Below are 27,960 nucleotides of genomic sequence, written 5' to 3' on the forward strand. Positions count from 1 at the left end.
TACTCTTAGGCCCGACATAGAAGAAAGATTTGATAAATGGGTCGAAATAAAAAAATCTGACGAAACAAAACAAATAAAGTTGTTAGTAATAAACCTTGTAACTAATCCCATGTAGTCGTTAGGGTCCTCGTCTTAGAGCTAATTTGTTTGCATCATATATATTTAGAATATAGTTTGATGATGATCCAAAGTGCGTCCCGCCTCTATTGCACACACACAAAACATACAGTGTTTAAACAAAGTCATGTGGACATCATGAGAATTTGACATATTGTGTGGGGTTACCACATGATTTTAGCATGTTTGTTCTAGGTTTATGCTTCTGATATTGAGTTTTATGATATTTTCTTTAATCATAACTGATAAGTGATATGATGTAAAGTTTCGCCCATTCTTCCCTCATGTTTTATGGATGTTGGTAGTATGTCATTAATCGTCCCTATTTTCACGAAGTGACGGTAGTGAATGAAAATGGCATACAATTTGCGTGACGATTTTCCTCACTACCGTCACTTCGTGAAAATAGGGACTTTAAATGCCTATACGCATTGTTGTTATTCACACTTTGAAATGATGTAACCTCATTCCTTCTCTAAAATTCAATGCATCTCCCTCCCCATCCACTCTTCATCTCAATCATTATTATTATTATTATTATTATAATTTCTATTATTATCATTATTACTACTATCATTATTGTTATTGATATTGTTGTTGTTATCATTATCATTATTATCATCATCGTCTTAGTTATTAGTAGTATAATAATTATCATTATTTTGTTTTCATTATCATTTTCATTGTTATCATTCTTGTTCTTCTTCTTATTTATTAAAATCATCATCGTTAATTTTATTGTTATTGTTATCATTATTATTTTCATTATTTTTATCATAATTATTATTATTATTATCAATATTATTATTATTATTGTTTTTTCATATTTTCCTTCTTTCTTCTTCTTCTTCTTTTTTTAAAATTATTATAATCATTATTATTATAACTATTATTATCATAAAAATCCCTATTTTTAATTGTAATTGTTATCATTAATGTTGTTTCCGTTGTTAATGGTGCATTTGGTGTTGTCGCATTCATTTAATTTTTAAAAATAGAAAAGACTCCCATAATCTCAACAAATGATGTTACACGAAATTATTAAATGGTAGAACACTGTACCTAGAATCATCGGTGCACAATTCCTTTTACCTTCAATCCTGGTATGGTTTGTTATGGAACTGCCCAAGCCAAAACAAATGGTAATTAATCGCTAAGAGAATGTAAACAGTTATCTCCTACAATTAAGCCCATGTATAATACCATCGTATGTCCCTAGTTTAACAAAAGCAACGAGGGGTTTATCAAAGTACCACCGTACTAAGTAGTCAGGCTAAAATGATAAGGGGTTCTTCAAATCATCGACCTTCGATTCGTCAATATTATGCATTTCATGTTGACTAGATTCCTTGACGCTCTATAGTTGATATCATTCTGCAAAGAGGTTCCCATCGTGGAGGACACACATAGATATATCAACCAGTCAAGTTCTAATGTCAGAGAGCATATGAGAAATCATGAAGTTTGACGATATTTTAGGAGAGATAGGTGAATTTGGAAAATACCAACGATGGGTTTATGCGATGGTTTGCATCATAGCTCTACCGGTAGCATCTCATCAGATGGCTCAAGTCTTCCTGGCAGGTGCATCCGATCATTGGTGTGATGTAAGTAAAGCCGTCAAGTTCTAAAACCATTCTTCCGAGTTTCCATTTCATCAAAAACTTTGCTGTTTGGCAGTGCCTTCTTTCAAATCAAAGTACTGTTTCACAAAAGTAATACGAAATTGTTTTTAACAAAAAAGTAGTTGATATCATTCTGCTAACAGGTTCTCATCATGGAGGTTATATATTTATATATGGAATGCATGAAAAACAGAATGATTGATCGATTGGTTGATTGATTGATCGTTGATTTTATTCGTCAGTATTTATATATTAACATTTTGACACACACTAAGAGTGAGATATATAGAGAGTAAGATGTAGAGAGGGAATATGTGTATATATTTATATATTTTCTTCAATTCATTTATTTCCAAAAAACCTTTTTTTTAACAGCAGGGTAAAACGTGTACAGCAATGCAGAGAAAAATCCCAAATATTACAATAAATATGTATACAGTACGTGCGTCCCAGAAAAAATGAAACCGAGAATTATCGATGTTTTATCATAACTTAATCACAATTATAATTAAGAAATGACACATATTTGGAAAGCTTAGATCCTCCTCTTTTATTTGATGCAACTCATAATAATGCATATTTCACGCATGAGTGATTAAAATCAATTTGAAGAGAGGAAACCAAAAAGTCGTTTGGCGGGCGTTATCTGAATTTCAAAAAGAAAATCACATTTCTAGAAAGTTGAGGTTTTGCCCTTTCATATGACACCTCACTCAGGAAAAATGAGCAAGGAATGACAAAGTTCTATTTGTATAAAGTAGCCCTTAAATTTTCATAATTTTAGCAAACAAATACGTTTTCACTGGCTGCCTGCCGTAGCAAAAAGCAGAATTGACAAAAGACTTAACTCCGTTTCGTTGACAATCAGCCATGCATGTAGTCTTTCGTCTACGGCTGATTGTCAACGAAACGGAGTTAAGTCTTTTGTTAATTTCGTGTGTTGATACGGCAGCAGCCAGTGAAAACGAATTCGTTTCATCAAATTATGGAAATGCAAGCACTACTTTAACCAAACAGAACTTTGTTATTCCTAGCTCATTTTTCCTGAATGAGGTGTCATATGAAAGGGCAGAAACTTAACTTTCTAGAAATGTGACTTTCTCTTTGAAATTCAGATACCGCCCGCCAAACTACTTTTCGGTTTCCTCTCTTCAAATTGATTTTAATCACTCATGCGTGAAATATGCATTATTATGAGTTGCATCAAATGAAAGAGGAGGATCTAAGCTTTCCAAATATGTGTCATTTCTTAATTATAATTGTGATTAAGTTATGATAAAACATCGATAATTCTCGGTTTCGTTTTATCTGGGACGCACTGTATAGTAATAAAAGCATGCAATAAAGAATATGGGGGGGGGGGACTAGCAAAAAAACAAAAAATTAAATGTTGAGGTAATTTTAGATGGTCACATAGATTCATATGAGATCTAGAGAATAGGTACAATTCAAATTTACGTTTTTTGAATATCATTAGGTATAGTATTCCAACTCGTTCCAATGAATAAAATAGTTGCTCAAGAAAATTCATATTTGACAAGTGTAATTTATTGTTAGCTATCGTGTCAAAGAAATGAAACGTGCTATTAATGGCTTTGGGGATTTAATATCACTTTATTGTCAATCTTCAATAAAGGAACAAAGTATAAACATAAATGAATTGCACAGTCACAGACATATAATAAGAGTAGTCCAGGTCATGGCTCATAACGTACTATCAAAGCAAGACATACATTAAAACAAAACATATAAGAAATAAAGATGTTATGAAATGTGATTGCCGAGATCTTTAACATAAATTATTGTGTTCATGCCAAATAGTTTCGTATCAGGTTAAGAAAAATAAATAACATATAATTCAATTTACTCAATTCATGTATAAAAACGCTTAATCGTTTCGGAGGAATACAGGGCTCACGTGATGAAACAAAATCTAACAGTGCCATGCATGTGTCAAACCAAGTCCTTATATTCAAATTATACAACAATACATAATGTATGGCAAGATCATTGCATGATACAGAGTCGAAAGGGCTTGGTTCGACACCTTACATTTCAGCCGAATCATGGCACCAATAGTTTGGACACCTTAGAACAAATATAATTTATGTGCACACTCCATCTTAAATTTTCATCAATAAAAACACACAAGAACTTTGTATTTGTTACCCGCTGAATGTCGTGGTTGTGTATATTTTTCTTCCTTCTTCATTTATCCTCTTATTTGGGGGTTTAAAAACCAAATAACAAGTTTTCTTCAAATTTATTGAAGGGTTGTTTGCTGTAAACCATTTATCCTTTCTAAGCAGTCAGTTAAAATAACCACAAGTACTATCACAACGATTAGACAGACTTCAAATTCTACATTTATAATGCATGATTCATTTTAGTGAAAGTTTTGCGAGAGATGAACAAGTTGTTATCATCTGCAAATATGAGATGAAAAAATTGCATATACATATTGCAAATCATTAATGAAAAGAAGGAACAGCGGTCCCAATATCGATCCTTGGGGGTACTCCTACATTTATATCACGCATCTTTGATTTATATTTTATGTTTTCGGTCACTCAAATAAAACAGAATTCATCAGTGTTTTTTGTCACGGATACCATAATGATGAAGTTTATTATAAATACAATCGAAAGTTTTAGAAATATCTAAGAAAAGTCCAAAGCTAAGTTCTTTATTCTCAAAAACGTTTGATATCATACTAGTAAATACTTTCATCTTCGCCTGGGATTTGTTTTCTTTCGTAGTAGTCACAATGTATAAAATTACTTTTATTGTAACGGTTTTAGAAAACATAGTATGGTGTTGTTTTGAGCTAAAAAGTTATGGAAACATTTTGTAGTGATTCGTAGCGGTAACGTTTATTAAATTCCTTCCAACAGATCTATTATATGCCCATGTGATATAAATCTCCATTATGTTGACATTGTAATCTAGATTTTGGTTTGTTCAAGTACCTTTAACCTTGCCACGTTACATTGTTAAATTTGGCGTTGTAATATTCACTTTTTTTTTACATACATGTACTTCTTCCTTTGCAAAATTCCTATACCTTTTTAAGTTTGCTTTCATTTGGGTGAGGATTCTTTAAAAACTTTCGTAAAAGAGTGCCTCTTTTTTTACACGTATTTTTTAATGAGGAATTGAACCTACAAATTTGTTTTACCTTTCTTTCGACTTGATTTGTTTTATTAGAAACCATTTTGTAAGGAAAATCTCGGTAGGTTTCTCTTACTAAGCTACAGAAACGAATGTTACTATCTTCATATAACTTCCCTTTAAATAACACTGTTCAGTGGTGTCAATATCACAGACATCAAATCAATTCAATTCAATTTATTGTTTAATAACAGAAATCACATACAATATATTCAATGATAAGTGTACTGCATCATTAGCATCCGATAAAGCCGATGGCTACAGGGAAGTGGGTGGACCCAGAACATAAATGACAAATGTGGAAAATACAAAATAATAAAATTCACAATATAACAAAATGCAAGACGTAAACAAGACATTACAAACTAAAACACAATTATAATACAGAACTACATCATTTATGTGGTAATTGTATGCATCAGGGAAGTCAATTATGTGGCAAAAAGACGCAATTTGAATTTCAATTTGAAAGAATTTAGAGTGGTCGCATTTTTAATTGAGCTTTCCATATTGTTCCATAATTCATCTCCTTTTTGTTGTATTGAATTTACCTTTCGTAGTTTTAAACGTGAATATGGCAAGGAAATGTCATGTTTTTGTTTTGTGTTAACATTATGTTTCTTGTCAACTGTAACAAAGTAATTATTGAACACGGGTGGTAACAAATTGTTCGAATAACAAATTTTTAATCGTTACGTTATCAGAGAAAGTTAATAAATGCAGTTTCTTAAACATCGGCGAGCTATGGGAACGATAATGGGAGTTTGGACATAGACCATTCATACTTGTAAACACAGGAAAGAGGTCTCACTAATATCACATAGCAAAATGCCGGTTGGAATAATCCGTTCTGAAATGTTCGTTTAAATATTATCAAGAAGTGTACTGGACACTTGTGTTACCCCGGTTGGTTCGAATATCAAAGGAGAAAGAAAAACAAAGTTGATAAAGTATAAACAAAAACTGTCAGCAATATGGCAAGTGGTTCGGAAAAAGAAATCAATGTTAAAATATCAGAGTAAAAACCAATCCTTCCTTTCGCGGATATAACTGTCTCTAGAGAGATTTCTAATGAGTTAATAGCATCTACACGAGATCTTGGTGGCCTATACATTGTAAATGACAGCTCATAACCTTTTTTTTTAAAGTTATAGTTAGAACATTATCATTGAATACTTCCAAATCATCCCGCAAATCATGTCGCTTTTTAGAAATTAGTTTATCCCTGATATAAGAAACAACCCCTCTGTCACGTTTACCGTTACGGCTATGTGAAAGAAATGTAGGAATGGATAAAAGACTACAATCATCATCCTTAATGTCTCTCTAAAGTGTTGGGAGCCCCAGAGATTTGATGCCAACATTTCACTTAAATTGTATAATGATGTGAACGAGGATGTAATTTAAAGATAAACTTGAGTTCTGGTAAAAAAAAGAAAATGAATTCTCACAGAATCTAACGAAACTTACACTGAATGTTCAAGATTACATATATATGTCACGTGCCAAACATATACATATACATCTTTCTGTGTAAGTGATTGTTACTTTACCAAGACTCTGCCAAATTTATGATGATTTTGATGACTCCAGAACCTTGCATTACACACCATTACTTACATGCTATATGATCAACTTTTCTGATCCATTCCACACCTTTTCTTTCACAATGCAATCGCATTACCAGAACTCAAGTTTATCTTTAAGACTCACTTCTGCAACGATTTTCAAAACAAAAGTGTTTGAAGACGAATATTGAGGGGGAAAAAAAATTGTATTCTTTTATCAATATTCGACTTCAGATACGTTTTGGGAGAAAATCTTTGCAGAAATGTGAGTTCAAAAACTTCAATGCCATCCTCTTTCACACCATTATACAAAATTGAAGTGAAATTTTGCGATCCAACTTTTGGCGAATTTTGGGGCTTTAAGCCAGGTTTCGGTGAGACCTTTTAATATACAGAAGATTCGAAACTGTGAAGATAACAATTGAAATGCTCAAAAAATGTCAACAGGCTTTTTACAATTAATAATAATCTTTTAAAGTCCACTCCAAATTTTATTAAGTTAAACCGAAAATAGAAATTCTTTTTGCCCAATTACAATGTGCTTAAGGAGGAAGATGGTTAACATACAACGTTGATCATGAAGGTGGATAAAAAAAATTATACCCCAATTTATGGAATGATTTTGACAATGATTTATTCCTAAATAGATCTATGTAATAGTATACATTCTCATATTTTATGAGTGTTTTTTGCGTGACTGCTAAAGCATGTGTATGCTACTATGTTCATCAACTAGGGGACCTACGTCCTTTAGTCATAGCTGACGGTAATGAGGATTAATGCCTCACAAAAGGGCACTAATATAGCACATCGACACGGTTTTGATCCTGGGGCCTCACAGTAACTAGGCCATTGCTTTGCCACTGAATCATGACTTTACGCATCGGGGCTAGGGGAGGGGGCAGCCCCCACAAGTTAAAAAAAAAAAAAAGAACATGCAATGACTTATCAATAATTCATTGTATTTTCCCCGGTCCCTACCAGAAAAAATGCCTCTGTGTGGCCATGCCTTAAACCATAATACGTGGCCGTACTAACAAAATATTCCACCTTTATGACCAACAGGCAACAGTGTCAATTGATTTTGCCATGATAGAAAACTTTCCAGTATAATAGTCAGAATTGCCCAGCACATCAAAATTGGTATTTTCGCTGAGTTGACAAGCTATACGCACCCATTCATTATATTTTGTATTTGACTAACACTAAGGTATTGGTTGTTGCAAAAATTACAAGCCATCCTTATAAACATTACACTACATTATGCAAATCACATAAAATACTTTACAATAAACATTAAACTAAATATTGAAATCAAATAAATTAGAATTAATACGGAAAAGAAAAGACATAAAATGCACATGATTTAATACAATTACATTCAAGAATCAGGGATGCCTGTTAACAAGTTACATAATTATTGTCCACAGATTTCCCAAGTCGTGGCCGCTTTTGATAAGCTTTATGACATCTTTTCCACCCTTGCCAGCGGTCTTGAGCAGGGCAAATGTAAGACCATCTATTGTCCATGCTGATTTCGATCAGGTTTTTAGTGAGATTTTCAGGTTCACATACATAAAAAAGTGGGATTCTAATAACGGTTCAAAAAAAATTCAGTACGTGAATGCCACTTATGAAGATTATTATCTTATCTGTGACGGAGTTATCAAGTGTTGACTTGCATCAAACGGCCTTGCGGCTCTCTTAATGACATAGATAACCTTGGTTGAATAGACCTGTGTAAATGCATATAATTTTAACAAAACTTACTCTTGACAATGAAAAGGCTTGTCAGAGGCTCGCCTAATATATCAACAACTATTGTATGCAAAATTGGATTACATCAATACTAATGTCATTATTTACAGCAGGTGAATGAAATGGCTGGGGCTTATCGTAATGGGGCATAAAACAACATTGCGCCCTTCCCCTCCTCCCCCACTCCCTCCCCATCAACAGTGGTCAGTACAAATATTTAACACAAAACAGATTACACTTCTCGCTCTCTTTACGACTCATTTATCTTTTGATGAATTTTGAGCCTCCTTCAAGTTTCTCCCAGGGCATGCCGACCCCCTCCGCCCCCTGGATACGCCCCTCTGGTTAACCACCTGATATATCGTGATATCCACGAGTGCGGCACAGAGTGTGTCAATATGTATTTGGAGTAGCAGAGTAAACACAATGATAATTAGTATACGATCTTGATCATGATTGTTCTCAATAATAATGCAATGCTGGACTTTGAGTTGATCATTATATACAATGCACTCGTAATTCAAGGAGAGGTGACTTACGGATGAACTCAATTTCAGATGTCATGTTTGCTCGTTGAATAAAAATTATGTCATTAATGTTCCCCTCCCTCTTTCTCTTTCTCTTCGGTATAACTATGAACAACTTCTAGTGGGACTAAACCATACCCAGACAGGTCCCCTCGAGCCACAACCCTTTCGGGCAAGACCCCCCCCCCCCCCTCCCCCTTCTCCTGCCCCGAAAAAGAAACCTTAACATAACCATTGCTAAACAGGCATTTTGATACTAATACTGTAGTTATAAAATGTGAAGATTGTAAAATCGGGGAGATACGCATGGACGTCAATGTCGATGAAATGGGCGCAAGATCGGCATCGCTCAGTACAGCAACATCATTGTAGGGACTAAAAAGTCTACACCAACCAGACCGACACCAGACCAACACCAGACTGAACTAAAAATTACATTACCCCCCGAATGGCCTGAAATCGGTGGGTTTAGAACAGGCGCGGATCCAGGATTTCTTAGGGGGGGGGCCCAAATTTGAAATCATGCGAGCCAAATATTGGTACGTTATGGTGACCAGCAGTGACGTAATTGGGGGGGGGGGGTGGGTGCAGGGAGGAGCGAGTTTCCCCCTCCCTCCTCCGGGAAGCGCGGAAGCTTTGACATTTCAATAAATTATTAGAGAAAGAAGACGATTCGTTGTACCGTTCCCAAATATAATCCTCGTCTGAATTATGTTTTCTCACCTCCCGCGCGAAGCGCGGAAGCTTTTACGTTTCATTAAGAGAATGAAGACGATTCGTTGTGTCGTTATCGACTCTTAATCTTCGTCTAAATTTAGTTCCCCCCCTCCCGCGCAAAGCGCGGAAGCTTTTACGTTTCATTAAATCATTAGAGAAAGCAGACGATTCGTACCGTTCTCGACTCTTAATCTTTGTCTGAATTTCAAAAATGTTCTTTGTCTACTCCCTTTTCTTCCTACGTCCTTTTCCTTTTCACTCCTCTCTTTTTTGGCCGGCGTTTTTGGGGGGGACCACCCCACCGCCCCCCCCCCCTCCCCCTGGCTACACGCCTGCGGTAAGATTATGTTGATACCTTGTCTGCCCCCGGAACTCAGGGGTTTAAGGCAATAATTTACGGTCCGCCTTTGGGCCCTAGGCGGGTCCAGGGAGCAGAGCCCCGGAAGTTCAGGGGTTTTAGGAATTTTATTAAGGTCAGATGAGCATTGTTTTGATACCTAATTGTGACACTGGCAGGTCACTAATTGGCGTGGGGTTCAGGGGGCGGAGCCCCCGGAATCTCAAGGGTTTTAGGCACTCAATTACGGTCAGATGAGTATCAAGAGGCCCGCCCGTTAGGGCTCTTGGTTGGGGTCAGGGGGCAGAGCCCCCTCAGGGGTTTTAGGCGTTTAATTACTGTCAGATGAGCATCTAAGGGCCCACCTTAGGGCCCTAGGTGGAACCCAGGGGGCAGAGCCCTCGTGGTTTTAGGCATTTAATTTAATCATGGTCAGATGAGCATATTTTGATACCTCATTATAATGTGACACTGGCATTTAACTATTTTTTCTTTCTTGCTCTCTTTCTTTCTATTTCTCTTTAATATACTTTTTCAAAAAAAGTGGGGGGGGGGGAGGGCTCGAGGATCGCGATCCCCGCCGTTCCGCGGGCCCTGACATGTAGGCATCTCAAGAAGCATTTTCTTGCCTGGCTATAAATTTAGGAATTTGTCATTTTCCAACAAACGCATAAAAAAGTACAATTTACTTAAAAGTGAGGAAAAATTGGTGAAAATTATGTCATTTCAGCATTATTTGTAAACCATCGTTATGGAATTAGAAAAAAACACGTTTGAATTTGATTTCCCCAAAGCCCCCCCCTCCCCTATCAGTACGTCAGTGCCCCCCCCCCCCCCATTTACACCTTGTTGACGAGAAAATTACAACTGATAACCCTTACCTTTCTTCATTCTCTGTTTGTTCTTTCCCTTTCTCTCCTCTTTCCCTTTCCCTTCCCTTCCTTCTCTCTCTTTTAGGTTTGCTGGGGGGGGGGGGGGAAGGTCATTTTGGCCCCCACTCCGCTCCACACATTGTTGACTGATTTCCCCTTCTTTTCTTCTTCCTCTTTTTTGTTCCTTCCTTCTCTCTTTGTTTAGCGGGGACGGGGGGGGGGGAGGCAAGGGCCTTTTGCCTCCCCTCGATCCACAACTTGTTGGCGGGAAAATTGCAACTGATATTCCCCTTCTTTTCTTTACTTCTTCCTCTTTTTTCCTTCCCTTTATCTCCTATTTTACTTTTTTCTTTCCCTTTCCTTCCTTCTCTTTTATTTTTTGATTGGAGGGGGAAGGTTGGTCCTTTTGCCCCCCCCCCCCCCTCAGATCTCCTTCTTCCCTCTCTTCTTTTCTTCTTCCTCTTTTTCCCCTTTCTCTCCTCTTTCCCTTTCCCTTCTTTTCCTTTTCTCTACTTTTTTTTTTTTTGCGGGGGGGGGGGGCTAAGGCCCGCTCGCCCCCCCCTGGATCCGCGCCTGGTTTAGAATCATGGTGGAGTCGGTTTGACGGTGTGACTCGGGTTTAATACCCCTTGCACTTGCACGAAACGCCATTTCGGTCGCGGTGTGACGTGCTCCAAGCGATCTATAGAGGCGAATGAAGTCATTCGAGCCGATGTACTAAATGAACATAAAGACATATTTATGCTTAAAACTTGCTGACATTGCAAAAAATGGCATATCGCTCATGTTTGCTCTGCTCTTTTGATAAGCGCAGATCTAGGGCGACAACAGACATTTTTATAATATACGGGGGGAAAGGTTTCTCATCGTTAAATACAATTTTACATCCTTCCTGTTGGGACATAAGATCTTGATTGGACTAAAAGATAATCTTAAAACATGCTAGCATACAACTTTACTCTGTTCAAATATGAAGAATAAACAAATCTCTTACATTTGAAATTTATTACAAGTTCAATCTTGTCAAAATAATAGGAAACCTATTTTCGAATTTTGAAGAGGACAGTTTTCAGATCAATCTTGAGTTTCGTCATATTCCATAAGCTTTATGGCGCCAGACTGAAAGATACTTGAGCTTTATTGCTGTTATGTCAATAAAGAAATGAAAGGTCTCGAAAAACAGTTATTATTCTACCCTCATTCATCCTCTATAACAGTATATATAAATAAAGGACCTTCATCTATATTCCAATCAGTTGACATATTTGTCATCCTATAACGATCCCATTTTAATCAACCAGTATAGACTAAATTGCATATTGATATGACATGGAGAAGAGATTCAAGTTCACTTTAAGTAGAAAACAAATTACTAATCCCTTAGTGGAAGACGAAAATTGCTCTTCAGAAAATCATTATGTCACCGTTCTAGGAGTATGAGATAAGGAAACTAAGATACATGGGTATATGTCTTCAAATTCCGAATTGTTGTCGACAAATTAAAATAATAAAATAGGCCTTTCTCTTTAACTTGCTAGAAAATCCTCTAAAAATCCTCTCGGCAGAATTACTCGAATATAATTATGAGCGACTTTTATTATTATGGATTGATTTTAACAAACGTTTATATGCGTTGCTTGTCGAAATTCCAGCAATCCTTTTTCGTGACAAAATGTTCATATTCAACGCTCTTAAAGATAAACTTTAGTACTGGTAATGCGATTGCATTGTGAAAGAAAAGGTGTGGAAAGGATCAGAAACAGTTGATCATGTAGCATGTAAGTATTGGTGTGCACTGCAAGGTTCTGGAGTCATCAAAATCATAATAAATTTGACCGAGTCTTGGTAAAGTAACAAGCACTGTACACAGAAAGCTATATATGGGACAACACACATGGTGTCGGTGCTAGTACTACCTTGATTTCCTTGTCTTTCGATGCTCTTTACTTAGCCAGTATACATTTTCTTTCAAAATTGTTTGGCACATGTCATTTATTTGTAATCTTGAACATTCAGTGTAAGTTTCGTTGGATTCTGTGAGAATTAATTTTTTGATTGGAACTGGAGTTTATATTTAATCGTCTCGTGTTACACCGTGTATACCGGGCGTGTATATTGAGATAAGATGACGAATCTTCTTATCTTCTTGTATTGGACCTATCAACTCATTAGATCCGTTGTCATAATATTTTTATTCAGTGTACCTGACGACTGTCATTTCGATTTCTTGACGTACTGATGTCAAAATACCTCGTCTTCTTATCACCTCACTATTTTGATATTGATATTTTAGTGACAGTAAAAAGAAACTGCATAATTTTCTCGTGGGAGAATATGCATAGAATCCATGCTTGAGAGAAAACTTTGTTTATTCCTTCTTATCCTGATGTCCTTGTCATCTTGATGTACATACTTACCTCCCCGCCTTCAACCAAATATATCAAATTGTACCGTTGAACTTTATGTATACATGCACGTTTGGGAAATCATGTTAGGCATTAAAGGTATAGACCAGTTCTGGTCATGCGATTGTATTGTGAAAGAAATGTTATGGAATCGATCAGAAAGGTTGATCATCTAGCATAATGTATTGGTGTTTACTGCAAGGTTCTGGAATCATCAAAAGGATAAGAAATTTAGCCCAGTCTTGGTAGAGTTACAAGCACTGTACGCATGTACAGAAAGATGTATATGGGACTACCCTATATCTATCCAGTCCGGATAGATATATTAATTTACCAAATATATATATTAGTACTAATAGGCTGTTTCCCGGCAAAATTTGTATCATCACGTAATCGTCAAAACATATTCTTTCACATGATTGGTAACAAGAGCTTCTATTTCATCTTTTGAAAGGGGACATTTCCAAAACTGGTCTTTACCTTTAAGCATTTTGTTTTTAATTGACATATTTTCTTGATATTTCTGTTTTTATTGGATGATAGGTGGCAGCATGGAGCGAAGAAGATTGTTCTAAATGGGATTACAATGAAGCACAGTGCACTGAAGCGAAGAGAAACGCTAGTTCACCCATCAACGCGACTGAAGATGAGTCACAGTGTTACAAGTATTCCTTAGTCGATGAGCTCTTCTTCCATCCGGGTCTCGATCCTGTCAACTACAATGATACCACAACCATTAAATGCAACGACGGATGGGTCTATGATAGAAGTCAGTATAAATCATCACTTATACAAGAGGTATATATACAAATGTTGTTACACAATCGCAACTATTTTCGAGAAAAAAAATCAACTCAAAGGCAATAAGCCAGTTCGTAAATGGGGACTTTTAGATTTGCACGACGAGAACGTGGACTGCCACGTGTGACATCCTTTTAAGGCACTGGCAGTGCCCGGCAGTGCCTTAAAAGGACGTCACATTGCCTTAAAAGGATGTCACACATAGCAGTCCACGTTCTCGTCGTGCAAATCTAAAAGTCCCTAATAGCTTCGAAAGGCATGACCCTAAAATATCCACAGATCCTTTACACGATGGATACGTCCCATTTGTGCATTTAGAATAATCACTGCCGAAGTAATGGAAGTGCTTTATAAATACATTTTCTGTGCCTCTTGAGAAGAATACTTCCACCTGTGTATCAGATAAATTTATTGTCGCTGCATAAATGAATACTGATTACATAACTTTCATGAGCACGATACCAGTATTCGTCTCGATGGGTTTTACAATTTGGGAACAAGTTAATATATCTGTCCATGCGCAGATAATATTTACGAGCTGCTTTATTCAATATCCTTGAAAGCCACGTAGAAATTATATTCTGATGACGTATGATGTCATTGTCATGCTCGTATATTTCATTGAAATTTCCTTAGGTTGATCTTTGGGAAGTAGTATATACCCTTTATCTAACACCTACAAGCAGTGAAGGTGTTGTGGTACAGTAAATTGTTTTGAATGTGTATCCCTTTATTGTCAATCTTCAATAGAGGAACATAGAATAAAAATAAAAGAATTGCACAGTCACAGACATATAAAAAGAGTAGTCCAGGTCATGGCTCATAACTGCCAAAGCAGGACATACAATACAAAACATATAAGAGATAGAGATGTTATAAAACATTATTGGCAAAATCTTTAACAGTATTTATTGTGTTAATGCCAAATGTAGTTCAATCTGAATGCAAGGGTTAAGGTTCGAATCCAAAGCCTGGCAGTGATCGACATCCTTTGGCAAGACATTTTTGCCTCTCTCCACTTATGTGTAAATAGGTATCTGCAAATGTTGCGGTAAAAATAATTGCAGGCCTTCAGGAAGAACAGCATTGGTGCTGATGAGGCTTCCTTGAGTAAACGAAATTATAATTGTTGTAAGGTTTTGTACAACAGAATGTCTATTCGTTAGGCTTCAATATTTCCTGACTCAACTGTTCATTATTGTAAGTGCCAATGATTTATATACGGTTTTCTGGCCGTCTAGAGTATAACACGATTACTGCACAAGTCAAAGAATGTTTCATAGTCTCGATATAGGTGAAAACCATAGGGCAAGGAAGAACAAAATTCCGTATCCCTATTTATTGATAAACTTCTAGGATAGCACTGGCATTGATGCAAACGGAGAGGTGGCTATAATAATACGGAAGGACAACTCAAGGACTACATGTTCAAGATGTTTCAAAATCGGTCCAAGTTCACTTCGTTTCGAATTAGCTGTATAGGTGTCCACAGATTTTAATTTGTCAAAGTGAACTTCTTATTGAAAATTGATTGCCGTTAGCATCCGAAATAATGGTTTATTCACTTGAATTTTTAGGATTCGAATCCTAGCCCGGCACTGACCTCTTTCGGATAGACATTAATCCATATTTGTCACTCTCCACCCAGGTGGAAGCGGGTACCTGGCAATGCTGGGGGTAATTATGATTACCCTGGGTAAATAAGACCTCATTATTTATTATCTTTTTTCTTACTCTAACTGATTTCATGTCTCTAGTTCAACCTGGTATGTGATGATGCTAACTTGGACAGCTTGGCTCAATCGTTATTCTTTTTGGGAGTACTGATAGGGTCCCTGTTCTTTGGAACCCTCGCTGACAGGTTAGTTACATCCTTCTTTACAATGAATGGCGTATGGCTATGGGCACACGCTTCTCTGAACAATGGACACAAAAGAAGAGGGGAAGGGGAGTCAGAAAAAATGAATATGAATTACTGATGAATCTTACAAAATTTAATTTGTTATTATACATCGCATGCTATTAAGAAATATTGGGTATAAGCTTGGATATAAAAATGTCCTTATTAATTGTTGTTTAGATGAAAATTGGATATCCATTGCCCATGATAGGTTTTTGATAGAATTGTTTTGTCTTGATGGGCCCAAAAAAGTGTCAGTTAGTTGGATACAATACTGCTGTCACGCCCGGTTCCCTTTGATCAGCATTCATTACTTTGTACACAGTTAAAATTTTTGTGAACAAGTTGTTTAAAAGTTTAAACAACTCTTGATTAACGGGTGACCTGATCTAAGAGTTGTTTAAAATGTTAAGCAACTCGAGTTGTTTAAAGTTTAAACACTTAGTTGATCAACATTTTGAACAACTTGTTTAAAATCACAATTTAAACAACTGGTGTTGTTTAAAGACGGTTGTTTAAAAAGGAGCTGTTGTTCAGTGGGGATTGTTTACACCAACTGGGTTGTTTAAAGAAAGTTGTTTAAAAAGGAGCTGTTGTTCAGTGGGGATTGTTTACACCAACTGGGTTGTTTAAAGAAAGTTGTTTAAAAAGGAGCTGTTGTTCAGTGGGGGTTGTTTACACCAACTGGGTTGTATAAAGAAAGTTGTTTAAAAAGGAGCTGTTGTTCAGTGGGGATTGTTTACACCAACTGGGTTGTTTAAAGAAAGTTGTTTAAAAAGGAGCTGTTGTTCAGTGGGGGTTGTTTACACCAACTGGGTTGTTTAAAGAAAGTTGTTTAAAAAGGAGCTGTTGTTCAGTGGGGGTTGTTTACACCAACTGGGTTGTATAATGGGGTATAATTTGGGTTTGATACTCTGAATAAGTGCACCACTACTTCTGGGTCTCTATATAGGTATATGAAGACTACAAGACTACAATATGGTAGGGTAATTCTGCAATTCATGAATTAGCGCCAAAACAGTGCCCATTTTGCATGAGCGCGCATGCACGCACGTATAAACTGCATATATAGGGATACATGCAATCTATATGGCAAGGAATTTAGCACACGTTATAAACGAGTGCGCGATCAGTGCCGCACTGCATGACGCGACGATTTTAAGTCTACCTTTATTCTGACATTTGCGTACGATACTGAAAATTGTAACTGTGAACTTACGCTATAAGTTAAAAACTTCAAATTGGTTAATAGAAAAGTGATTTCAATTAAGACATTGAATCCCCAGTCACTTAGAAGCGCGTCGGTAGCTTGGTCGGCCATGATGTGTGTTGTGTTGTGGGTTGGAAAGTAAAAACTATTAAGCTAAATAAATGTAAGTATAGAGACAAACAATATGGAGCCTGCAGAAACACGTGTGGTTGCTTTGGTAGTTTAATCCAGACTCAATGTCCATGTGCTTTTACATATGTATCAATCTGTGTAGTCAACAGAAGACCCTTGCATATACTTGCATTGTGTGTATGCATCTAATATGAATAACAATGAGCTGTGCCTGAACAGCAGCACTGCATTTCTAAGTGGCATGTTAATTTCAATTGCATGTTAGTTTCAAGGAACCTGTTTCTAAACATAACAATGTGAAATAAAGCTTTTAGCCAGCGCGCACTTTACTGGCACGAGACACATGACGTCATATGTAAACAACACTGTCTAAAAGCTCTCGTATAGTAAATATAGCAGTCATTAAATTTTAAACAACGAATGTTTAACAAAATTACTTTCGTTTCGAGCAACATTGTTTACAATTTGTTCAACTGTTGTTTAAGATAGTGTACAACTGTAAGTGAACATCACTTTTTTAAACAGCGTTTTTACTGTGTACTAATAATCACTTTAGACTACCGTTCTCGGTCGTTAATATGCTCCACGTCATAACATTCTTTTTTGTTTGAAACAACCCTTATCTTTTTCTCATTTATTTCTAAAATATTACTTTTTAGGTATCCTATTTTATTTAACTTTGCACCGTATTTGTACAACTATTGAGTTTGAGTTTGAGTTTATTGATTTCACATTTCACATGCAGAAATAATACAGATAACAAAATATACTTAAAAGACATATTGTTTCATAATTTAAAAAAAAAATGATTATATTAATTGACAAGGTAATCATCACATTTGTTTGACAACTAATATCATTTAAAGGAAACCCAGACAAAAGTACAAACTGTGAAACTATAACCCGTCCTTGGCCATATCTACTATTTGCATAATCTATTACATTTTGTAAGCCCTATACCACTTTCTATGTTTAAGACACGATTTAATTTCATGATATTATTTTTTTATTTGGCAGCTTTGGTCGCCGTAAAACGCTCTTTATAGCGCTCGCCCTTCAGATAGCAGCCGGTATAGGTGTTGCGTTTGCACCCAGCTACTGGTGGTTCGCTAGCCTACGTGTCATCGTAGGGATCGCTAACATGGGAGTCTTTCTTCTGTGTTTCGTTATCGGTAAGCAAATCAACTTCAAAGTATCAGAGGATAATGATTCCACGTATGTCCGTATAATTATGTGAATATACCGCGTGAGTCAAAACAAAAAGTTAACACCTAGAAAATTGCTAATTATTTTAAAAATCATCTATGAACAGTGAGTTATTATACATCTTATGAAAGAGTGTTTTATCCCAATTCATTTGGTATCATTTTCATGTGGTATGTGTTCACGCTTGGATGAACAGGAGGCATTGTTTGCGAGAGTGCAAAAATCGACTTGCGCCAAAGTGAGGCCTACAGTATGTATAATGTTGGGATTAGCGGAGTGAGAGAATGAATTGAATGTATCAAATGAAATGCATTTCATATGAGTTTTGCAGAAGCAAAGTCAGACACACAAACACACGCGCGCACAAATGGTCGTTGATATTTGATATTCGATATTTGATATGTGTGGCATGATTAAGTTTGTTAGGGATGTTATTTGGATCTGCAAAGACCGAATTAATACCCAAATCCCAATTGTTTTATTCAAACATCACATAGGCCTAAGCAACTTTGGCGCAAGTCGATTTTTGCACTCTCGCAAACAATGCCTCCTGTTAATCCAAGCGTGAACACATACCACACAAAATGATACTAAATGATCCGGGGTAAAAAAATTGTTTCATAAGATGTATTATAATTTACTGTTCATAGATGATTTTTTTTTAAATTAGCAATTTTTAGGTGTAAACTTTTTTTTTACTCACACGGTATAGATAGTTCATAGAAAAACAATTGAACCTTCGGCCCCGGGTTTATAGAGTTAATTTTGTAGATATTGGGACATTTAATTTTGTCAGTTATTGGTGGCTACTTTTGTCGGTAATCGTTGGCCTCTACACTCCCCCCCCCCCCCCCCCCCCCCCCCACTGAAAAAGGTCTAGCGACGCCCCTGATCAGAGGATAATAATTCCATGTCCGTATTTCTGAATATATAGAGGTATGTAGAGGTAACTGAGGTAATATGGGCAGATGTGAAAAATGGAAGAGCAAATTCATTGGCATCATTAAAGATGTGTTCATCAATTAAGTTACATAATATTGTCTAATGATTAGGATATGGTGACGACGGTGGCGACGGTAACGACGTTGACAACAACGATTATGATGATGATGATGATAATAATAATAATGTTTATATTAAAAACAATAATAATAGTCATATTAATCATAACAATTATTATAACAATGATATGATTATGATTTTCATGATGATGATGTTGATGTTGATGATGATGATGATTTTTTTTTATAATCATCATGATTAGTCGGCAACGTTCTTAATCATTTTTATTCTTAATCTGATTTAATGTTAATTAGGAACGGAGATGGTCGGGCCTAACAGAAGAACTGTAGCAGGGATGAGTATACAGATTGCATTCTCTGGTGGTTACATAATACTATCTCTCTTCGCATACTTTATCCGTGACTGGTTCACTCTCCAGCTCGTCATCACTCTACCAGCTCTCCTGTTCTTTGGCTTCTACCCGTATGTATTTTATATACAGTGCGTCCCAGAAAAAACGAAACCAAGAATTATCGGTGTTTTATCATAACTTAATCACAATATTAATTAATAAATGACATAAATTTGTAAAGTTTAGATCCTTCTCTTTCATTGATGCAACCCATATGATGCATAGATCACGAATGAGTGAGTTAAAACTATTTGAAGAGAGGGTAACAAAAAGTAATTTGGCGGCCGGTATCGGAATTTCAAAGAGAAAATAAACAAAATCATTTTCTGCCCTTTCATATGACACCTCAAGAAAGAAAAATGAGCCAGGAATAACATACAAAGTTCTGTTTGTTTAAAGTAATGCTTGCATTTCCATAATTTGATTAAACAAATTCGTTTTCACTGGCTGCCTGCCGTAGCAACAACCAGAGTTGACAAAATACTTAACTCCATTTCGTTGACGATCAGCCATGCACAAAGAAAACGAAAGACTCGATGCATGCCATTTTCGTCGGTAAACAAACTCAATGCGTACGTCTTTGCGAAGTGCCTAATTACAAATTATTTCATTCACCTATATTACGAATAATTGTATCACAATACTCAAAAAAACTACGTGTCAATAGGTGGGTCAAGCCATTGTGTTTGTCCTACATAGCAACAAATACTACATGCAATCACATTCTGACTATTGAAATGCAATAATACATAACATGGGTATGTAATAGCTCGTTGCGAAGTAAACTTTTGTAGAATTGAATACATTTTGAAAATGCCTTTTGTTACTCCTGGAACGATGAATGAATTTAATGCTAAATATATTTCTCATTGCGGAGGTAGTATCGAAAATAATATCGCTTGCATGCTTACACTAGATGTTATCACCTGACGAAGTTTAGCAACGGCGCACGAAACGTCATGATCTTTTAGATCCCTTGTTGACCATACACTGCGAGACAAACGCATATCACTATAGCGACATTATGTTTGATAGCTGAATTTGTTACTTACCTGGTATGCCGTGGGTCTCATGTTCAGATTCTTACCCGAGTCACCACGTTGGTTGATCTGTAAAGGACGTACTGAAGAAGCCACAAAGATCATCCAGAAGGCCGCTGATACCAATAAGAAACAGTTACCTGATCCAATCTTTTCCCCAGAAGAACTCAAGGAACAGGTAATAAGAATATCCGCTTAATATAGTCCTTAAAATAATTTTCCATCCATCTTTAAAAAACAACATTCACTTTTTCTGTAGCTTCCTCTTCACCCTATTCACTTAGGCCCGAATTCACAAAGAAGGTTTGTCGACAAACCTTGTTTTTCGTGCGTCATATGACGCGTTTCGACGCGTTTTTACAAACCAGGTTTGTAAAAAAACGCGTCATAACGCGTCATAATTATGACGTACATAAACCTCGGCTTGTCGACAAACCTCCTTTGTAAATTCGGGCCTCAGAGTTTGTTCCTTGGGTGGCCGCAAATGATTTACAAGACAACCTAATGCGATGTAACTAAGAAAAGGAATTGGTGTTTATGCACTATCCCTGGGTGCTAGCAGAATTTGAAAAATATCAACTTTTCTGCTCAACCTCTTTGCTCGCTCGCGAATAGACAACTATTACAGGTTTATAAAAAGGATGCTATCAATAATGATGCATCAAAAAGAAACAATTGTAAACAGAAATGTATAATCATGATGACGAGCGTACATGAAAACACCTTCCATTTTGCAAAATATGTGTAATGGATGAAACCATGTTATCAATGATATGAATGACATGTGGCATCATCTGACCATGATGTACCAAAAAAATTAATCCACGGATAAAATCTTGCTTTATACCCCTCTTCTCATTTTGTTCGCATCTCTCTGTTCGCTCTATTTGCCTCCCATGCACCTTTCCTGTATATTATGTCTCCGTCTATATCGCCCTCCCCCTCCCCTCTCTCTCTCTCTCTCTCTGTGTCTCTCTGTCTCTCTCTCTCTCTCTCTCTCTCTCTCTAGTGCCTTAAGAGGACGTCACATTACCTTAAAAGAATGTCACACGTAGCAGTCCATGTTCTCGTCGTGCAAATCTAAAGGTCCCTAATATCATCGTTTGACCACACGTATACATGAAGGACGTTTACATCTCAAACCATCGCCATCCACAAATCACGTTAACAAACTCTTGCCCCTTCCCTCTTTCCCTCTTTTTTTTTTCTTCTTTATTTCTTACTCTTCAGTTCAGTTTATTTTATTTTTGCACGGCACCAACTTCAGCCAAAGGCTGTTCTTCTGTTGGTCCTACTCTTAAATAATTAATGACTGTATCTTAATCTTGTCTTATCCATGTAGCAAGAAGCTCTGAACGCTAAGCAAGCCACGGTTATCGTGCTCTTCCGAACACCTAACCTCCGAATCCGTACTATCAACTGTATGTTTAATTGGTAAGAGTATCAAACGGTTCTAGGACACCTACCCCTGGACATCTACCCCCGGATAACTACCCCCAGTCAACTACCCCTAGACAACTACCCCCAAGGACAACTGGGGTGGGGTAGTTTCGGGGGTAGTTGTCCCGGTGTAGTTGTCCCGGGGTAGTCGTCCTAGAGGCCACCGCTTGGAGGGTGCGGGAGTGAGTCTCATGTTGCCCTTTTCAAGAATAATGTTAACCAAAAACGGAACACAAATGAAAAATGATAGCAAAGGAACAGTTATTTTTTTGTTGTCTTAATGTGTTATTTTTTAATCGCAGAATGAAAACTATCTAAAGTAATGCTAAACTTTCTTTCTTATTTGTTATCGTTTACATAATTATCGACCCCACATTACCATCTGTGATAATTAGTAACTAAATGTATATGCTTTGTTATGCATTTGTTATAGTTTGAGATGTAAAAATGGAAAAGTTGCGATTTGTTATAATATATCTATTTTCTGTTAAAGTAATATAAGTCCAATATCTTGAAATATTATGAAGCATTATGTATATGTTATCATTCTTCTATTATTTCTTGTGCATTGAATGAACAATAAAATAACTTTCAAAACAAGGGGGCCATAAACCGGGAGGGGGTTATTACGATAAAATGTATTCATTCAAAATAATTGAGTTGTGTATATTGTGTACTCTATTTGTTATGTATTGCAATTTGAAATAAGTTGAATGATGTACATGTATTGACTGAATACATTAAAGAACACTACAAAACAAAACAAAATCGGGGATGTCAAGCACACCCTCTGTTAATTTATATTCCTTCATTTCAAATATGTTGGTTTCTCACACTTGGACCCCGTCTTATAAAGAGTTGCGATTGATCCGATCAGTCGCAAGTTTGCAGTCTCCTATCTCTTATCTTATGTACATAGTTGCGATTGATATAAATCGCAAATAAGCAATTAATCGCAACTGTTTATAAGACGGGACCCCTTGAGTAACATTCATTTCTCTTTATATAGGTTCGTGAATACCATGGTATATTATGGTCTATCCTTAAGCACCTCTGATCTTGGATCGAATGATTACATAGCATTCTTCATCTCTGGTGCTGTGGAGATACCTGCAGTTATCACGGGTATCTTTGCTATCGATTACTTTGGTCGAAAATGGAGCACCTTTGGCTATATGATTTTTGGAGGCGTCGCCTGTCTGTGTACCATATTCACTCGTAAGTATTATTGTTATCACTAGGGATTTTTAGATTTGCACGACGGAGAACGTGGACTGCCCTTTTAAGGCAATGTGACGTCACTGCCAGTGCCTTAAAAGGACATCACATTGCCTCAAAAGGGCAGTCCACGTTCTCCGTTGTGCAAATCTAAAAGTCCCTAATATATGCAACTTCTCAAATGTTAAATCATCATTTAAAGGGACCGATGAGTGATCGCTTTTTCAAAAAAAAAAGATTTATTTAAGACTTTAAAAAAAATGCTGCTAGATTCAACTGTATAGGGTTGGATCCAGCATGTTCAAAGTGTTACGGTTTTGATAGAGTGGTCACTCCTCGGCCTTTTTAAATGGTGATTTTACATTTTAGTTTTTAGCATGTACTATTATCATTTGTAAACATTTTAATATCTGGAAATACAATGGCTTAGTGAAGTATATAATTATCTTGAAATACTAATCCTAATTTGTATCTTAAAGGGTTTCTTGAAGTCTTGAAGTACTATAAAAATGCATGTTTTGCAAATAAGTATTTTGAAATACACATCCTTAAATAATTATTAATCTCGAAAATTATTATCTTGAAATTATATCTTGAAATACAAATCTTGAAATAAATATCTTGAAATACATATCTTGAAATAAGAATCTTGAAATACATATCTTGTAATATATATCTTGAAAACACTACTTATAGGTCTATATCTAGCCTATCTTGAAATACATTTCTTGTCTCTGTCCTCTATACCAGTTTTCTCTTGGTATGTTTAGGGTCGTAGTTTATAGCGTATTCATCTATTATTGTGTGAAGCTTGTTTAATATGCAAGGACGGATATCATGTATGCTAAGAATGTGTTTCTTGCCCCTTTATAATCAAGTATACCTCAGTAGGAGTGGCTGCTCTCAACACTTACTCTTAACTCGATGTGGATATAATGCTCCCATCATGATAGAGGCATGCACTTAATATTGTGGCACAATATTTGAGGCGTGTGTACAGAGTTTTACATTACTTGAAATCGTGCGTAGTGATACATGGTCTCTAAAATTATGTTGTTCTATTAGATATCCGATCTCAACTACTTTTTTTTGTCCACCCCCTCTCTCTCTCTACAATCTCTCCCCCTTCATCTCTCTCTCTCTCTCTCTCTCTCTCTCTCTCTCTTTCCATCCATTCCTCCTTCCCCTCTCTCTCTCTCTCTTCTAGCTCCTGGACCCTGGGCGACAACGATTGCTATGTTGGGCAAGTTCGGTATCACAGCATCGTTTGCTATCATCTACGTCTTCTCGGCTGAGCTCTTCCCCACTCCTGTCAGGTAAGAGGATCAATCCGTTCTCATATTCTAACTAGGATGAAAACAGACTCATCATCATTGTACTGATTTGAAAGATATTAGCTGTGATATTTTCCTAGGGTAGCCACGTCAGAATTAATAGCATTAGGGTTAGGGTTAATTATGTGTGTTAAGGGCACTCAAGGGCGAAGCACCTTGTACAAGGATGTCAGCACTGAGCAAGGATCGAACCCATGACCTTTTAAATGAGAGTCAAGGACCTTTACCAATAAACCACAGTGCTCACACTATTTTGTTTTTTTCTATTTGCCAAAATCGTTAATCATTGATGAAGTAAACAACAACAAAAACAAAAAACAAAAAAAGTATAGAAATCACCGACAAAACAAACAAATAGTATGCGTTCATTGTCTACTCCCAAGCTGCTTGGCAAGAGAAAACAAACAAACAAACAAACAAACGAACGAAAGAATAGAAAAGTGGTTCCTTCACTTGACTCTCAATCCAAAAGTTGAGGGATCGAATCCCAGCCCGTTGCAAATGTCCCTTAGCACGACATTAATCCACATTTGCCACATTGCACCAGGTGTAGACGGGTACCGGAGTGTTGGCTCAGTCAGAGCGTCCGCCTCACAACCGGGAGGTCGTGGGTTCGAACCCGGCCGCGTCATACCAAAAGACGTTAAAAGATGGGAGTTGTTGCTACCTTGTTTGGCGTTCAACAATAGGGAATAGAGCAACGTCGATCTGGCGCTGCTCAGTGGCTTCCGGGCTCACGATCAATTGGGCAAAAAGAATTTCCGTTTCGGTTTAATAAAATTTGGAGTGGACTATTAGGCTATTATTATTATTATTATTATTATTATTAATATAATTACAGGGCCCGCGGGAAGGCAGTGTTAATACCGATTATTTGATAATAGTGACGGACTTGAGCGAGGAGTGCTAATTAACAGATTAATTACATAGTTATATCATTCATATCTGATTATTTCTCCTGATGTCTCTTATTAGGAGTGCTGGTGTGGGTCTTTGCTCCATGTGTGCACGTGTTGCTGGAATCTTATCCCCGTATGTTCTACTCCTGAGTGATTATTGGGAGCCTCTACCAGTCCTCATCTTTGGTATCCTGTCCATCACCGCCGGGATTCTCATTCTCTTTCTTCCTGAAACGCTGGGAGCTCAACTTCCTCAAACTATCGAAGAAGGAGAACTCTTTGGAACGTAAGTAACATTATTCAGTCTCTCTGATCACTATCGAAAAAACTTTTCTTATAGTGTCCAATTGTATCTTTCTCTCTCTCTCTCTCTCTCTCTCTCTCTCGCTCTCTCTCGCCCTCCCTCTCTCCCTCTTTCTCTCTATCTCCCTCTTTTCTTATATCTATCTCTCTCCTTTCCTATATAACCTCTGTCTCTATCTGTCCCGCTCCTTCCTATATCTCTCTCTCTCTATATACATATCTATCTCGCTCCTTTCCTAAACATCTCTCTCTCTCTCTCTCTCCCTCTCAATTTCTCTCTCTCTCTCTCTCTCTCTCTCTCTCTCAAGTTCTCTCTCTCCCTCTCTCTTTCTGGTGCCGTATCCGTCGACTATCGGCAAACACGTGAATGCACAACTCCCTGTTTCTATTCTTCGCCTTTGCAGGAGCTCAATTCTCTGGTCTTTCAATCCTCTCTCCTCAATTCTAAATATCTATATTTGCATAGATTCTGTGTTTCATAAAATTACATTTTCATTTTTTAATCATTATTTTTACTCCATTACAGGAAGAAAGGGAAAGATCTGGATCTTGAAGACCAGAAAGGAGAAACCTACACTCTCCATACCATTTCATCTTCAATGGATGAGAAAAACAAGGAAGACAACGGACACGTCACCCAGGAAGACAACGGACATGTCAACCAGGCTTTCGAGGATAATAATATCTAGATTCAAATCTCTACCATTCTCTACTGTTATACCAACGCACATATTAAGACTATTATACTGTTTTTCTGGTGGCTCCATCCAAATTGTGTATCTTTTTTTCCTCATTCTGTATCATTTCACTTTCTTATCTTGAATCGTCAATATGAAAAGGCGTGGTGGCTCAGGGGTACAGCAGTTGTCTCGTAACTGGGAGATCCCGGGTTCGAAACCAAGTCAAAGCGCTCGTGTCCTTTAATAAGGCATTAATCCTCGTTACCAAGTCCCTCGGACATGACCCAAATCCGTCGGTCCCCTGGTTGTTCATTTACTAGCATATAATGCTCTCTTAGCAGACAGGTAATACAATCATCAAACAAACAATACCATTTGTATTTTGATTTGTTACAGTTTTCAGTTAGTTACATTTACACATTTTTATTTTTATTTTTGAAGAAAAGTTAAATGATCTTGAACTTAAACCTTTTCCTGTCCGTCCGTTTCTTGGCATGGACTTACAAAATACACAACCTGAGGTCAATCAACTATTATGTATGTACACTTGTCATAAGCCAAACTTTGTTAATCGATAAACCGCAAATAGGTGATACAATATATTACATACTTAACCAGGCAAACCAACTTTCTCTACTCCACCACTTTAAAAACTGGAGTAAACACTCAATATTGATAACAAGTCAATCTGGCCTTTGTTCAAACTGCTTATTTCTTTCCCCATGTCTGTTTCAATGTTTGTATTTTCATATTTTATCAATTGATTTATACTGCAATGTTTCTGTAAGAATATGATGGGTGCCTCGACAGAACTCTCGAGGTGTTTCTTTTTCCTACCAACAATTTTATTTGCATTTCTTTGTTTATTCCGTTGCATATTTTTCTTTTCTTCTCCTTTTTTTAATTATATTTGTAAATTTTTCTCTTAAAATTTGTAAATTGCTAAATATTTCTACATGTATATGTATTTGCATTTTTATCTGTTTAAACTGAAATAAATGAATAAATTGTAACAAGTGATACAAAAAACCTGATGAGTGTAAATGACCTTTACCTTCATCGAGTTTCTCTTATATAATGTTAATATAGATATATTGACTGCTATGAGAGGCATCGCTGTTTCAGGTTCAAGGGGACGTTACATCTTGCTATGAACCTGAGGCGCGCCGCGGCGATCCCCGAGAGCCAGTGTAGAAACAGCTATGCCTCGAATATTAAAGCAGTCCATATATCTTTATCTTATCTTTATTTATACCGAATTCACAAAATATTCTACAAAGAATTCT

General features: G+C 36.7%; 1 protein-coding gene across 1 annotated transcript; it reads left to right on the forward strand.

The window, feature by feature from the left end:
• The first annotated feature begins 1,507 nt into the window (after nt 1–1,507).
• Nucleotides 1,508–27,906, forward strand: LOC100892016 (organic cation transporter protein). Its single transcript, XM_030994665.1, has 11 exons — nt 1,508–1,724; nt 13,641–13,895; nt 15,656–15,759; nt 18,158–18,312; nt 19,663–19,831; nt 20,840–20,978; nt 22,143–22,234; nt 23,250–23,458; nt 24,666–24,774; nt 25,768–25,977; nt 26,521–27,906. The coding sequence occupies exons 1-11, from the start codon at nt 1,575–1,577 to the stop codon at nt 26,681–26,683; spliced, it is 1,755 nt and encodes a 584-aa protein (XP_030850525.1). The 5' UTR covers nt 1,508–1,574; the 3' UTR covers nt 26,684–27,906.
• The last annotated feature ends 54 nt before the right edge of the window (nt 27,907–27,960 follow it).

Source organism: Strongylocentrotus purpuratus, unplaced genomic scaffold, assembly GCF_000002235.5.
Source record: "Strongylocentrotus purpuratus isolate Spur 01 unplaced genomic scaffold, Spur_5.0 spur5_scaffold_21, whole genome shotgun sequence".
In the NCBI taxonomy this organism is placed as follows: domain Eukaryota; kingdom Metazoa; phylum Echinodermata; class Echinoidea; order Camarodonta; family Strongylocentrotidae; genus Strongylocentrotus; species Strongylocentrotus purpuratus.